General features: G+C 35.1%; 1 protein-coding gene and 1 long non-coding RNA gene across 6 annotated transcripts in view; one reads left to right on the top strand and one right to left on the bottom strand.

Moving 5' to 3' along the window:
• ASAP1 (ArfGAP with SH3 domain, ankyrin repeat and PH domain 1) overlaps positions 1–16,382 on the top strand; it is a 151,980-nt gene that overhangs the window by 87,063 nt on the left and 48,535 nt on the right. For all 5 annotated transcript variants that reach the window (XM_064507873.1, XM_064507872.1, XM_064507871.1 and 2 more), the window contains 8 exons: positions 3,878–3,952; positions 4,311–4,360; positions 6,336–6,465; positions 7,224–7,309; positions 8,436–8,511; positions 9,429–9,515; positions 14,332–14,432; positions 14,810–14,879. In XM_064507873.1, the coding sequence (XP_064363943.1) occupies positions 3,878–3,952; positions 4,311–4,360; positions 6,336–6,465; positions 7,224–7,309; positions 8,436–8,511; positions 9,429–9,515; positions 14,332–14,432; positions 14,810–14,879 (675 nt within the window). The remainder of the gene's footprint in view (positions 1–3,877; positions 3,953–4,310; positions 4,361–6,335; positions 6,466–7,223; positions 7,310–8,435; positions 8,512–9,428; positions 9,516–14,331; positions 14,433–14,809; positions 14,880–16,382) is intronic.
• Positions 9,372–11,514, bottom strand: LOC112991305 (uncharacterized). Its single transcript, XR_003261263.2, has 3 exons — positions 11,287–11,514; positions 10,778–10,858; positions 9,372–10,093 (listed from the first exon to the last, which is right to left on the bottom strand). It is a non-coding gene; the product is annotated as an uncharacterized LOC112991305 (long non-coding RNA).

Raw genomic sequence — 16,382 nt, 5'->3', positions numbered from 1 at the left:
TAATGCACTGTTGTTCATGCCTACCCTGATAACTACTTTGAGTCTACCATACCCACCCATATTGCAAAACAGTTTTCTCTGTTTTGTGAACTGGACTGTAATTAAGATTGAGTGGAAATCCTTCCTCAAAATTCACATGTGAGAAATGAACTTTGGTTAAGGTTATTAAATTGAATTAAATTAATTAAAATGGTTGAGAATGAAAGAAATAATGCTTTTAATCTGTGTTTTGGTAAAAATAAATAAATAAATAAATAAATAACCTTGATCAGGTGTTGACTTGATATTCATAAAGAATTTTTTTTCTTCCTCTTAAACAAGAAAAGAAATTTCCAGGGACTTGTTAGAACCTGTGATGCGTTGAGATATAAAGCCAACAGATGACAGCTTGCTAAAAGGCATAATCTTCTGCAAATTCTCTGGCTCCTTTTATATCTGTTATGAAAAAATAGTGTAGGATGTTTAAACTGCAAAGAAGGGAAAGTAGAACTAAAGCGTTCCAATAGTATCAGAGCTTGGACTATCCACTATGAACTCCTGGCCTCATCTTTTTTTTAAAACAGTGCTCTGGTATGTAGTATCCCACTGATGATTTTAGTGGAAGAGTAGAGAGCATCCTTATTAAAGCTGGCAGTAAGAACAAGCGGGAAGAGACTGCAAACGCTGGCATCAGCAATTAGGATTCAGAACAATCTTGGCCCATGAGGGAAACCAGCTAGAAAAAGGTGGAGCTGAATTCAGAATTGAATCCAATCAGTTGCCCAAAAAGAAAGTTTGGAAAAGGAGGATGTGAGGGCTGTTTTGGACTGGTACTGAGTATGAGCTGACAGTATGGTTGCTGCAAAAAAAAGAAATTGCCGCATTGGGAAGGGTGAACAGGAACTTTGTCGGCTGGATGTGGGCAATAACTAGCATGCCGTACTCAGGACTAGCACGGTTTCAGCTCGTGACTTACTCCAGTTTTTGTGCAGGGCAGTTGTTGGCCAGCCGAGGAGAGTCTGTGTCAGAACAGCAAGGGCTGGATCCAGGAAATAAGACCTGCAAGGAAAGATTTTAGGATTTATCATTTAATGTAGGGAAGGCATGGCCTCAGGGAGCTTCAGAAGTCTTCAAATCTGTGGAAGGTATCAGTAAAGTGAATGCTCTTGTTTGACCTGTAGCATACGTTAATTTTAGATGACTTAAACTAAATTAAGAGATTATGTTTTGGGGTCTTTGTTTGTCATCCCCCCACCCCAATTTGTGTACTAAACTTTCAAAAATAATGGTAGTTGAAAACGGGAATGGATTTCATCGGAAGCAGCTGTGGGATTCTCATCGTGAAGTTGGCTGTGCCGTGGAAGGATGAAATGCGAGAGACAAACATGCAGAGTGAATGGGGCAGGACACGTTCTAAGCAATGTCCTCTTAGCATGTGAAGTAGTACCATGGAGAGTATTGGAGAGAAATAGGAAGGGCATAACTATTGCTTTGGTATCTGTTGAAGTTAATGCTAATCAAGTGAGTAACGGTAATAAAGGAATGCAAATAGCTGTTAACACAGGGAAAAGAGATTGGAGAGTGCTTAGATAATATACGTGTTTGAGTTCATCTGATGTAGGATCCTTCTGCAACTGGGTGAGCTGGAGCTTTTGACTATTTCTTTGAGAAATCATGGAGAATCAGTGTGAGCCAGAGATGGAGAAAAGCAAATACTGTGCGAATACTGTGTCAGTTTTAAAAATAGGGGAAGACCTGAAAAAAAAATCTGTATAATATTAATTTCCAGAAGCAAACTGAGTTGTTATTTGTTGTAATCAATTATGCATTTGTTTGTTTTGTGTTTTAAACCAGAAAGTTGCCAAGCAACAGCCAGGATGGATTTGCAGAGAAAAAATTACATGAAAATAACCTAATTTCAAGACTTGAAGTAGGGGATAGTTTCAGTTAGTCTTATTCACACAATAAATAGATAGTACCTAGTTTAACCTGTATGAGTAGAATTGGCAAGAGAGAAAGTGACTGGAGCATCCTCAAGATAAGAACTAGAAATGTAGGTTAATGTAGTGGCTGAAGTGGTTGATCTACAAATGAGTAAAAAGTTATTCTACTTTTTGGGGCTCTGTTTGGTGTTAGTACTGTACCTGGAATCATGAACATGTAGCATTTTAATGTCACATAATGGCATGTCAGGTTTCTCTCCTGACACGCTTTTGTTGCTCTTGGATGAACGCATGACAGATAGGGGATGCGTGAAGAAGTGTTCGTGCTGTGGTAATAACACCTGCGGCAGATAAGCATCGTCTTAACGTTGAGACTGAGTAAATAATATTGCACAGTAGAAGAAGCTGAAAATATTTAGCTGTAGCTCTGAAGACACGATCAAATACATGGGATTCTAGTTTTATGATCATAGCATCTGAGAAGTTTCATATAGAACTATGTGGTAGGCAACTACTGATCTGACGTAATTCCAAGAGATGTTGCCTGTATAGATGGATTTTTTTTTTCCTCCACAGAATATGTTATACAGCTTACGCAACTCCCTGTCTTTTAAGGGAAGTTGTAACAGTAGCTGGTGGTGATAATATTGATGTTATACTGATCTTGCCTAAGAACTGGGAATCAAAACACTGGTTTAAAATATTAAAACTGATCAAAAATAATGAAAGTAACTATAAAAGTTTTGTTTTATAATCAATGCTGAAAACTTATAATCCCTCATGAACTCCCAAAGGTTAACAAGAACTCTGTTAAAATAGACTGAAGGGAAGTAAATTGCTTAATGGGTAAACCTAACTAGGAGACTGTGAGTGTGAATGACTGTTTTTCCATCAATGTTAACGTTGTCAGTTTATGCTAATAGGCCTTATTTATAACGGCTCATAGGCATTTAAAATATTTATCTAAATCTATTTTAAAAATCCACTGTATAAATCTGATCTGAATATATTGTCTGTTTCACAGAAGTGCTTTAAAACTAGTCGTTTGGGCTAAAATATGCTCAAAAGACCTTATAAGAGAGCTGGGTCATGCATGTTGTTAGCTTAACAGCTGCCCTGTCCTTTGGCTCACAGGCAGAGGACATGCTGGCTTGCAGCCGTCCCATCGTCGCCCCTCTCCTTCCTTAGGGGCTGAGCAGAAGAAATCATGGAGGATTTGGGGGGAGGAACAAAGGGCAGGATGGAGGAGGATGGTGACAGACTTTGCGTGTGGGCGTTAGACTGGAATGATGTTCCTGCATATCTCTTTCCTATGATCATGAATTTTCAGGAGCTGTTGCTACACCCCCACGTACTCACTTAGCATCGCTGCAGTAGATTTTCTCTCCTCAGGTTGGCTGAGGCAAAGTCCACATTTCCACAGATAGGTAATCAACCTCCCATGGCCTTAACAGGGTTAAATTTAAACTCTGAGGAATTTCAGCGCTTGCCCGACTTCCAGTACATACTGGGAGCAGTCGAGGAGACTGAGACCCTCCTTGCTCCTTTTGCTCCTTGGTGAAACACGGCTATGCCTGTTATCTGCCTGCAGTACAGCAGCTTCCTGGTCCTTAGTCAGAAAGCAGTAAGAAACATTTACTCCAAAACCTAAATTGTTTCTTAAATAATTAAGCAATATTCAGATGCTTGCTTGGAGACGCTGAAGATTTTTAAAATTCAGCTTTTATGTCACTATGTGTATTTAAAGGTTAGCCATAATTACAGTGCTTCTACTTCTGGTGCAAGTGAGTGTTTATTACTTTTTCCTGGACTTCAATTTACTATTAATTTAGAAATCTTTGAGGTGGTTGAAGTTTCATTAGTAAACTTAAAATACTTGTTGGTAGTATGTTTGATAATTTCTTAATAAATCTTTTTGAACAGTAATAGCATCTTTTTTTTTTTCTTCTTTTTAGCTCCAGGGTTTAAGCCACAATGTTATTTTCACTTTGGATTCTCTGTTGAAAGGAGACTTAAAGGGTGTTAAGGGGGTAAGTGTTGAAAACTAACTACATTTAGGGAAATGTTTTTAGTTTCAGCTGTCTTCTGGCTGCTTTCTATTCACCCATGAGACTATTTCTTACTTTGATATCCATTAATATTTCTGTATCTAGTCCAAAGAATAAAATTGGCACAACTACAATTTCAGTTGCTTCTTTGAAATTCCATTGTAAATTCCTATCTTAAGTAGTATTGGAAAGCAATACTCTACAAGGTTCACAAACAAGATTTTTTAAAAAAAAGTTATTTGAAATTTTTTAAAGAAACTTAAAAATGCTATTTGTGACCTCAAATGATATCTTAAAGACAATGTTAAATGTATTTTACGGAAATTTTCTGTTTCCTAAGGACCTTAAGAAGCCTTTCGACAAAGCCTGGAAGGATTATGAAACCAAATTGTAAGTATTTTTTTCCTTCTCTCTTCTTTTTTCTTTATGGTAGTGTACTTTTCCATGTAATTTTGAGGCTTATGCTCCGCTGTTTATCTTAAATCTAGCAAATGAGTCAGAATTATGTAGCAGGTCAGTAATACTCCTAGAATTTCATTCTGGTCCCCTGTGTGCTATTTCTGTGGATAGAGCTATGAATATAAAGCAAGATGTTGGAGCTTTTTACAGTGTTATAATGTCTCTTCTGCACTAACAGAAATAAGACTTTTGTGTTCTGTAAAGTAGTTATGTACCTGCCTAATATTCCTTTGATGTAAGGAAGACACCTAATGCTTAGGCACTGGATGTTGCACAGTGAATTACGGGACTTCAGTTGACATATACATTAAATCTGAAGATAGTTAAAAAAAAAAAAAAAAAAAAAAAAGCACTGCTTCATCAGAATTCAAGCGTTCTCAGGAGTCGATTCCTGTTTTGCATCCTTTCTTGTATTCCCCTTCTTAAGTGTGTAATCTGCTTTGCTTCATTTATATCTAACCTGCAGAAAATGACAAAAGAAAAGTCAGACCACGAAGAACTGCTGAAGCATACTGTTCACCAGCATGGTTTTCTTACCTATCCCCAGTAACTTTTATCATCATATCTCATTACAGTGTTCAATTCTTGTAAACTACTCAACTGGAAATGAGCTCATTACTAATCTAAGGCAAAAAGAAGATACTCTTCCCAAAATGGCAACATTTTGGTCAGACATTCAGTTGTATTTACATGCAGAATTTTTCTAGCTTGTATAGTTGTACAGATACTTCATACTCTTCTGCAAGTATATTGCTTTCTAAAGATAGCAAATCGGTGAAAAGATTTCTCTGCCTCTCAAATTGCTATATACAAAATCAGTGATATCTTTGCTAACCTATTTAGATCAAATGCCATGAACAGAATTTCTGAAATGGAGGTTTGATAAACAGATTATATGCAGACTTAATATACAGCATCATCTGGGAAATTCTGTAGTCAGTTTGGGAAATAAACAGAAAGAAGCCTGTCTACTTGGTACTCTTAATTTTTTTTTTCTTCCCCTCTTGTGAGCAATTTTTTTCCCAAATTGTTGAGACCAAAAAGCAGATAATACATAATGCTCTCAAAGAACCCCCCCACTTCACAGAATTTGTCCAAGGCCAGATATCAAGTCAAGATCGGGGCAGACTTTGAACCGAAAAGTACTTTTTTCTACATGCTAACACTATGCCTTTCTTAATTCCTTCCCCCCCCAACCCCCCAACCAGAGTTATATGGGAATTAAAGAGAAAATTGTGATATGGCTTTTCTCTTTTGCATTTTTTTAATATATTAATGGATCAAATAGGGAATTTTCAATGTTTAAAGGTCAGAGAATAGTAAGCAAAATAATAATTCCCCCTCCTCGACAAAGAAGCACCAGACTAATAATAAACACAGTTCTTTGTGAGATGTTCTAAAGAAAAAAAAGTTCAGTTTAGCAGCTTTTTAAGAAAGCTATAGATTTGAGAGACTATTTTTTTCCAAAAAGAAATCTGAAAAAATAGTCTATATAGGTCACTAAGAGCACAGTGTAAAGCTCTAATTAGAGTGTCTCAGGGTAACCACTTAGTTCCTTATTTTCATTTTACCGTTTTAAACTTTTACTTCCAACGCTTGCTTTCTGTGTAAGTGACTGGAAGTCATAGCATTTAATACATGTGTTAATACAGAAGAGATATGACACCTCCTTTTCTTCCAAGGAGCACACAAACTGGACAAAAAACGTAAAGGATGGAAGAAAGGAAGGGAAGCTTCATGGCTCTGTTATTTCTGGGTACTTTAAAGACCAAAAAAAAAAAAAAAAGTAGTATTTGGTGTTGTGGGAGAACTCATCTTTGGAATGGCTTCTTTAATTCTGTAATATTTCTCGACATAATTTTTTGTAAAAATTAATCCTTAAAACTTTTTCTAATTGAAACTTCAGTACAAAAATTGAAAAGGAGAAACGAGAACATGCAAAACAGCATGGGATGATACGAACTGAGATAACAGGAGCTGAGATAGCAGAAGAAATGGAGAAGGAAAGGCGGCTATTTCAGCTGCAGATGTGCGAAGTAAGAAACAAGTTGCAGCTTCTATTTATGACCCCATAACTTAGAAGTGCCCTGAGGGGTTGACTTAAAGGTGATGAAATCTTCTTCATCACGTAAGGGGGTGAGGGGAGGAAATGATTTCCCTGTCACATGGTAGAACAATATTAAGAAAATTGTTTTAGCAACTCTGTCAAAACTTGTCTTCCTCTTGTTTTACTCCATTTGTTTTGAGGTTAATACGCTAAGGTTCTTGAGCTGAAAATACACCATGGTAGTATTTATTTTTCAGGTGTATAGTATAGCTCTCCAGAAAGTCCTCTTTGAATATCTTTTTCCAGCATACTTTCTGAAGCCTTCTAAAAAAATTCCTAATTGATTGATAAATGATAATGATGCATTAGTTCTGCAAGAACTGATTTTTACATTAATAGTTGTCTGCATTACATTTAATAGCAATTTCTTTAAATTGCATAGTATTTTTATTTTTAAAAGACTGCAGTAATTGCTACAGCAGCATTAAAAAGTGGCATCTTAACATAATTGTAGAATAACTTTTTTCCTGCATTTTTTTTTTTGTTTTAGAGGTATTTGAATTTTTTATGAATGACCAAAACCTGATTCCTCTTCTATATTTTGCTAAACTATGTTGTACTGATGATTTGAGTAACACCCAGTTAAATACAGAGATAATTAAGTCATTGAACAAATCAAATTTTATTGTTTGAAAATAGTTGAAGAATGTAATGCATATTTATCAACATTTTTCATTATCTGTACAGTATCTTATTAAGGTTAATGAAATCAAGACAAAAAAAGGTGTGGACCTTCTGCAGAATCTTATTAAGTATTATCATGCACAATGCAAGTAAGTGTAATGCTTTTAAACTTAAATTACAATATTTAATTTGCAAAAATTTTTTTTGGTAGCATCAGGAATTTTCATCATAACATTGTAATCTGTTAAGTGTCTGCAACGTAGTCTTTCAGTAGAGAGTATGAATATTAGTGGGGGAGGGAGGGAGATGGCAAAAAAGAGGCCAAGGAAAAGCACTGCATGTTGAATAGGAATTTAATTTTAGTTCCTGAGGCATGGGTCTAGAATATAATTTCAGAAATGGCTTGTTTATTCTTTTTAATAGTCTTTTGTGTAAGTCTTCAAACCATGTAGGTAGAGGTAGAACTGGCAAGTTGTGACCTTAGATCAATAGAAAAAAAGACATACAGGAACTTTTACTTAGGACAAGCTAAATACAAGAAAAAGATTTTAGAAATTACTAAAGGGAAACATATTGGCTAATAGTGACAAAAATAAACTAAGCTATATTCTATCTAATTTGGTATCTATGAAGGTCTAACTCTACATTACTGAAAGATGCTCTACGTTAAAACCTCTGGGAAGGGTAATGAAAAATAAAAGTTTCATAGTGGTGAATATCAGTTGATTTCCTTTGGTTTTCTAATTTAGAATACATACTTGATGATGATAGTTAAACTTGCATTCCTCTATAATGTTATCTATGCCTTTTATTCAGCTGCTAATTAATGCATTCAGCAGTGTAACTAGTTTGAATATGTAGTATTTGTAACGTTTTGTGAGATTTACATTTAGGTTTTTGCAAGTATTGAATGCATGATGTGCATTAGTTCCTCTGTTACTTCATGTACTAACATCTGAACTATTTACCATATAATATGTTTATTTTGAGTCATTATATTTTTATATAGTAAGACACATTCGGCAAGGTAAAATTGTTGCAGAACTGAAATTTTCAGGCCTCTCTGAACTATCTTGGTGTTAGAGGATTGTGGAAGCTGTGCTGTTCTGTGGTTAGATTGATAGTAAAACTGTTCAAATCGGGACAGGAATTTATTGTTTCTGAACATGGATAAATTTTCACTGGCTTGCAAGGAAAAACAAAACAGAACAAAAAACCCACTTGCGTTATAAATTGTATGTGTTCCTGATAAATCACGGGTATTTTCCATTGTAGTTTCTTCCAAGATGGCTTGAAAACAGCTGATAAACTTAAACAATACATTGAAAAGTTGGCTGCTGATTTGTATAATGTAAGTTACTTGTAAGTAGTTCAATATCTGAATATGGGAATGTGTTGTTTGCTTATGAGTTTGGTTTAGATGACTAAAAATGCACATTTTATACTTGTATCTTAGAAATAAGTGTGTTCTTTGAAGCTTTAAATACAGCTAGAGTGAAGAAAAAACATCCTGGCTCTGTCTTAAACTTTGTATTCTATAGCTGTAGTTACCATTAGATAAAACAGCTTTTCATTCTACTGCTAATTTAATGTTGCATTAAAATAAACCTAATTTAAAATGGGAATCTTTGAATCAGATTACATTATTAGCACCAGTTTTAGCTACCATTTTCTTTTTCCATAACAAACTGCTTGATGTTAGTGCCATAGCTTTTGAGTAAATTAACTTTCTTGTGCTGTTCATGGAAGGCAAGTAATAATGAGAAACCAGAGCTTGTTTGTCACCCAAGTGCTTTTGTATTTTCTAATCAAAGGGCAATAATCCCGTTTGCTATTGTAGTTTGTGGATAAATTGAACTATGTTTTCATTCCTCAATTTAAAAATAATCTGTCAAGCTTAGTGGAGTTATTTAATTACTTTTTCAAACACTAATTTAGTTGCATGAGATGTAATGAACCATTAAAGCATAAAAAAACAGGGCATGTGGAGCTGTATATTCATTTTAGCTTACTTTTGAAGTCATACTTTCATAGAGGGAGAACACGTAAGAATGGACTAATCCATGAAAATAAACTCAAATATCACAGAATAATTGAAGTTCGAAGGGACTTCTGGAGATCAGCTAGTTCAACTCCTCTGCTCAAAGCAGGGTCAACTAGAGCAGGTTACTCAGGACATATGTAATGGTATGTTGGAATGCATGAAATTCATAAAATTTGGAATAAACATTGCATCCATGAAGCTAAAATGGCAATCTCTTTCCACAGATAAAGCAGACACAAGATGAAGAAAAAAAACAACTTACTGCTCTCCGTGATTTGATAAAATCATCTCTGCAGCTTGATCAGAAAGAGGTAAATAATTTAGGCATGTTATTCTCAGGTAGAATGTGAATTTATATGAATTTTGAACTCAGAAATTTGTTTAGTTCATGTGAGTATAGTTATTATTCAGAAGAGTTGTCCTATCTGAGCATAGTATTCAACGAAACTAGTATGTAGAATATCAAACTACATGTCAACGAACAAAAGTTTTAGGTTAATTTTCAATTTCTATTTAATATATGAAAAGAAATAATTCTCTTTCTAGCATGAAAGGGAACAATGATGAATCATAATAGGACTTTTGTGCAATTTTATAATAAATGAAAAAGTACATAAAAATATAAGAGCAGTTGTAATGGGTCAGATAAATGCTTCTTCATTTCCAATGCTTTGGCAAAAATATGAAGTTACGGGATACTTGCATCTTGCTAATATTCTGGCATCCTCTAGCCAGGCTATGTTCAGTCTTCCTGAGCCAGGTGGTGCTGAGTAGGTCAGAATGAGAACTGGAGACTTGCTTTTACATATGTTTTCCATGTTGCTGTTCATCTGCTATCCCACATGGATTTCATGATGATGTATTTCTTCCCATTTCCTTTTTGTTAATGCTGTATCATAATGACAACAACGGATAACTTGTATCTTAATCAGATGAAGGTGCCAGAGTGGTTAAAAGTGTATGTGTGTGTATGTATAAAATCAATTGCACTATGGTATCGGAAGTGAAGGGGGAACACACACAATGTCTGTTGCAGATGCTGTGGAATACTCCTAGAATTAGGAGCAAGGACATAAACAGTTTTTATCAATGATAGCATATATATGTGCAACTTTATCCAAGTCATAGTGCCTGATAGGCAGAAATACTGAGTATCTCATGCTGAAGCACTACAGAGCCCCTTTGAATAGATACCAATTTATTCTGAGACCTGCCAGCTTTTTCTAATACCCTGTTTTCCCTTATATCAATTTTTACATTCTTTGCCTATAGTCTTTGGTTTATTCTTCCTCCATCTGCAAGGTTGCCGTGGTCCTTCCTGATCTCTTCCATAAAACATCTCATACGTGCATTACACTTGTAATCTGCCTACTATCTAAAATCACTTCTGAACATAACTTGGGTCTTTTGCCGTTGTTAAACAAAAGTTAAACAAAGAACCTTGGAGTTCAAGAGCTGTTTTGAAATAACTTTAAATTCTAGAGAGTTTTTACTGCTGGTTTCCCAACACAGAGGAACAAGACCTACTCTCTTCTTAGGTACCTTCCCCTCACCCCCACCTCATGCTGCTTACCTGGGAAGCAAAGAAGTAATCCCTTTTCTCCTGGCTGCTGCATACATGGTTAAGTTCAAGCTTCTGCGTAATCACCCAGATCTGGGAAATAAAGTAGGACAAACAGGTCATTATTTTGCAGTTCTGTGTATTGTACAAAAGTGGCTGCATCCTGTGCAAGTGATATTTTAAGAAGTTGCTCACAAACTATCCTGAAATAGAAGAATTAAATGAAATTTAGGTGTTGTTTTGGTTTCTTGATTACATTTGCTGGAGGTGTAGTAAGAATTGTTCAGTTTTGGTGAAAAGTAAACTTTATTTTTTAAGAAAAGTCACACTCTTAGAATTCAATGCATGTTTTAATAGAAAGAGCTTCACAGGAATCAGCAAAATAAGCTGTGCAACTTTTCTGATTTTTGGTTATGGTGTAGGCAAATCCTAGGACTCTTGAATAATAATTTATATATTATTTTGTATATGACAAATATATAAATAAGCTATTTGGCTTGAGAAGAGAAATTAAATGGTACCTTTGAAGGAAATGGAGAAATACTGATTCACAGATATTCAGGCAGCTCGGGAGAGATCTGTAGTGAAAGAATCCACTATTTTGGAGAAGGTAGCTATTTGATCACCTGGATGTTCAGTGACTTTTTCAAAATCAGTGTAAAAGATCCTATAAAAGGTAGGACTCTGTGTAGTTCCTCAGCATTAAAGCCAGAGATAGCATGATAATGCACTGTTTTATCCAGCTCCTCAACATCTGTGAGTTTCTGCTAGTTAGATATTCAGTGTTTTAATCCTGAAAAAGCATGTCAACATTCATTATTCATTAGCTAAGTGAAATTGAAACTTGCAGATGTATGGCCTGAGTTTCAACGGTCAGTTCTCTGTCATTGCATGTATCCGAATCTTCACATGCATGAAACTGGGCTTTATTACAGCAACAGACAGCCTGGTGGTTTGTGATCTCAGGACACATTCCCCACCACCACCACCACCACCACCACCACCACCACGCATTAGTACAGTATAATCTCACTATTGCAAAGCTGCTGCATTCATCAGAGTACTGAAAATCATGAAGTGAATGGGGTTTTCCCTGGTGGATTTTTAAGGATTCTGAAGTACTTACCAAAAAGTGCTTTGCCAGGGAATGAATAAGTGGTTTGAAATAATAGAATTGAGAGCCTGGCTGTGTGTCACGAAGGTTCCTATGACCCTTTGTGTAGGAGAAGGAAATCAAAACCAATAATTCCTGACCAAAGTGTTGTAAACTTTGCCACCTTTAATCTCTCCGGCACTGCTGTTAGATAAATAATGCTTCCAACCCATGTCAGAATGACTTTCCATCACAAAGATGACTGAAGAGATTGCTGCATGACTATTAAATCCATTAAAGTATATGGGATCTTTCTGTATAAAAAATACTATGAATGAAAAACTACTCTTCAGCACTTATACATTCATTCAGTAAAAACACTTTTTTCCCCCATTTGGGAATGTTGTCCTACCACTGATGCCCTAAACCAGTTTGACTTCATTCTCTATGCTTCCAAGGTCTCTTAATGCCGCTCTCATTTTACCTTTGCTTGTGGTCAAGGTGTTTAGCGTTATAGCCATTTGTAACACTTCTACGCATTTTGTTAATGTATTTGTTCTTGTATCAGCGAAAAACATTACTGTAATCTTTGCAATTACCCCATTCTTGGAAAAGCTTACCCTGACAATCCTTGAATCTCAAGTTGTGCAGAGTGCTGGGGCTGGAGCTTTGCTATGGGAAATATGGTTTATGAAGGCTCTGCTACACATGGTGTCTCTTCCTGTTCCTATTCAACTGTCTTGGTATCAAGTTATTGCAGTTTCTGTAATTCTGTGCAAGAATTATCTGACTTCATAAAATCAGTATGCTTTAAAGCTTTGGGGATTCTTTTTTTTAATGGAATAGTAATATAATTTTAATTGTTTAAAGTATTTATTTTTTATGTTATAATGCTGTTTATCAAGCTTAAAGCTGAAGAATAGTAAGCTGAGCACCTTTCTTAGTTTGATTCTTGCTAACATGATTTGTGGCGGAAATTCTACTGTGACCATGATGAAATAATACTAATCAAAAATAATGTCATTGCTGTGCATATTTGGCATCATTTAATATAGAAGTCGATTGCCTGTATTTATATCTTACTGTAAAAAATGTAACTGACAGCTTTAATTTTTAATATAGCAAATTTTTAGAATTATGTCTCAGATCTGTTTTGTTTGCTAATTCTTTCCATTATGATTTGTTTCCCTAAATCATTCCATCTTAATATGCTCTGTGGAACGGGAATTATATCTCATTATGGTCTTTTCTGGGAAAATACCAATAGGGCCCTAATTCCAAAGGTGGTTTGAAATTTACTGTCATTTATAACAAATTAGCTGCTTGTTGTGATAGTTCAAGGACTTCTTGCTGACAGTGCATTACACATAGCAGTCTTCGTGCTGCTTCCAACCCCAAATGCGAGTTTAACCAAAGCGCCTTTCTCTAGACTCCCACGACAGATTTGCTCCAGAATGAAAGATCTTTATAAGAGCCCAAAATAAAATAGGATGGCATAATCTTCAATATGTATTATTTTTGGTAATTATAAGAAAATGTGCTTTGAAAGAGAAAAAGTTATTTCATTCTTAGTTGTTTTTGTGAAGCCAATGTCATATATGTAAAGTTACTGAAAGAAGTCACTGGAGTGTAAGGTTGCACAGAATCCTGGCATGCAGTTTTGTTACTTGGTGAGCAAAAGCCCCAGTGTGCCTAAAAACAGGACTGGTGCCTTATTTCTAGCAGTACCATTGGGAAGGGGGCCAGCCAATTGTTTTATTTAATATGGAGGCTACAAAATGTATGTTCAAGGAACATGTTTTTTTAAATAAAATAATAATTCTCTTTTTAAATTCTTTGCTTTCTCTCTCCTATTGCTTTTGCCTTTCGTGATCGAAGTCTAGGAGAGTAAGTCAATGTTTTAATGAACTTCTGGGGTTTTCTCTGATGTGCTTATAACATGTTAATCGATTGATTTCATTTAATTCTTTCATTAGATCAGGCCAAAATTTATTTCTGTTGACTTCATTCAATAAAACTCATGAACTGTATACATCTTTTTAATTGGATTACAAGTAAATGTGGTTATTAGCATTGGTGGGTTTGTGTGTGTGTGTGTTTTTATAAAATATATATATGTGTGTATATGGATATTATTTTCTTTTTGCAATTTGAGATTAGCCTTTTTTCTTCAATTATAAGATTATGCAATACTATATATGTATTTTAAAAAATCATTACTTTGAGATACGTAACTGTATCCATAGTATACTGAGCTCATAATGAATCAATTAAGTCTTGAACATGCTGTTGGTTCAAGATCAGGTAATGTAAGAGCAAGCTCTCAAATAGATGTAAAATGTACATTAGGATTTTTTTCTTTTTTTTATTGGACACTTTGTTAACTTGTGGGCAGAAGATAAAGTAAAATTGGCTTAAAAGTTAGGAAAACTATGCAGATAGAAAGACATTAACAGCATTTTCCCTTTTGTAGGATTCACAGAGCAGGCAAGGAGGGTATAGTATGCATCAACTTCAGGGGAATAAAGAATATGGCAGTGAGAAGAAAGGTTATCTTTTAAAGAAGAGTGATGGGTATGTTTTTGGAATGGTTAATACAAAATGATAACTACTGCTGTGTTTAAGCACTGATTTTTGTTGTTATATTCTCAGTGTGCTTAAAGCACGTTCTCCTAATGCATGTATCTTAAGTACCCAGAATTTCAAAGTTTGAATCTGACCCTGCATATGAAGTCAATTAATTTTAATAGCTATAGTAAATATTAAGAATAGACAAAAAGCACTTGTTTAAAAAAGACCTGTCATAAATCTCCAAGTTGCTTCTGCTTCATAAAATTTTGCCTGCATCTGTTCCTTTCTCAAGCATAATCTACTCAAAATGTTAATAAGATTAAAAATATGTTTCAAAATCATGTCTTGTTACTGATTTTGTTGTTGTTGTTCTTATGTAGTTTAAGGAAAGTTTGGCAAAGAAGAAAATGCACCGTTAAAAATGGAATTCTTACCATATCACATGCAACGGTAAGCTATTTTTATATCTTTTCATTAAAATGATAAATTAACATTATCCTTTCCAGGTGATTCTGTTGGTGTTCATCTCTTACTGCAAAAAAAATGCCACTTCTGCTTCAAACTGTTGAAATTCTGTGAATTGCCAGAAGCTAGGAGACTGACTTAAGGAAGTATTGCAATATTTTTGCTCTGTTCTTGATTTTTTTTTTTCATAGTTGTCTGCTATTGACTGCTACCAGTGACAGGGTTTCAGGTCAGATGGACTCTTTCTTATGAGCAGTATGCATATTCTTACTATACCTCCTTGATACGGGATGTGATTCATCTGAATAAAATAGGTGTCTAAAGTATAGCTGTCTGCATCAGAGCAAGATGCTATAGACTCCTTTTATGGCCAATGCAGAGCTAGTCAGCACAGTCAAAGAAATCTGTGTTATCTTTTCATCCTGCATAGATCAGTCACATCTTAAACTCTTTGATTCTGGCTATAGTTGGCTGTAGTGGAAGACTAATCAACTGGTTCAGATATAGATGCCTGTATTATAGACACTTTATTCCTACCTACAATGTCTAATACATAAATCATTTTAATGCCTACACAATCACTTTGTTTAAAAAAAAATCATTAAATCGGAGTAAGCAAATAAGAATAAAAGGCTAGTTAGAAATTATACTCAACTTCCAGTGGACTTTGTAGAGCAGGTGAGTTATTCTTAAAACTTCTAAAAATCTGCCCCCCCTTCCCCCCCCTCCCCCGCTATAGCTTATGACAGGTGATTTAACACTTAATGTATTTATCAGTAGTTTGCTAGGAAAATGGAAAACATATGAACAAACTTTTCAGTGATTCAACTGTTTTTGCTCATAAGCATTGTCACAGTACATCTATGAAGCACTTTACTTGGAAGCTTGGCAAATGTTTGGGGCTTTATATATTAATGACAGAATTTGACAGAGGGATGAATGTGTTAATGTATTGAATGCTTTTAACTGGAAACTTAACTCCTCACTTACTTTGAGGAATCGCTTAATGAAGTTACCTGTCATTACTTAGCAATACCCAGATACCTGGCTTAGTGAGGATTCAGTTTTCTCCACTTGTGCGTAGTCAAACTCAAGTGCTGCCGATTTAGAAATCCTTGAATTGCACCATTTATTGTCATTTTCGTTTTCTCACATGCAGCTGCCTGAAAGCACTCCACATGTCCTCTTTTCTGTCATAGTATCAAGTGGAAAGTGGTTTTCTTGTTTTCAATGAGGAATGTTCCTGTATGTTGTTGACCTATTAATTTTGAAGATTGAAGTCATGTGTACTGCCTTTAAACTTGTACCTCATAATTATGAATTTTATAGAGGGAATACCTCTATCATTATTATATATTTTTATATATATTTATTTTTGAGATTGATAGCACTTTAGCAAATGACAAGTTGCAAAGGGTTGATGTTTCATTGTGGTACAAGTTTATATGCCATTACTTCTGTACTAGCATAAACATAAATCACTCTTTT

This window comes from Dromaius novaehollandiae, chromosome 2 (assembly GCF_036370855.1).
Source record: "Dromaius novaehollandiae isolate bDroNov1 chromosome 2, bDroNov1.hap1, whole genome shotgun sequence".
Classification (NCBI taxonomy): Eukaryota; Metazoa; Chordata; class Aves; order Casuariiformes; family Dromaiidae; genus Dromaius; species Dromaius novaehollandiae.
The sequence above is the reverse complement of the archived record's forward strand: the minus strand, read 5'-3'. Positions and strand labels throughout refer to the sequence as shown.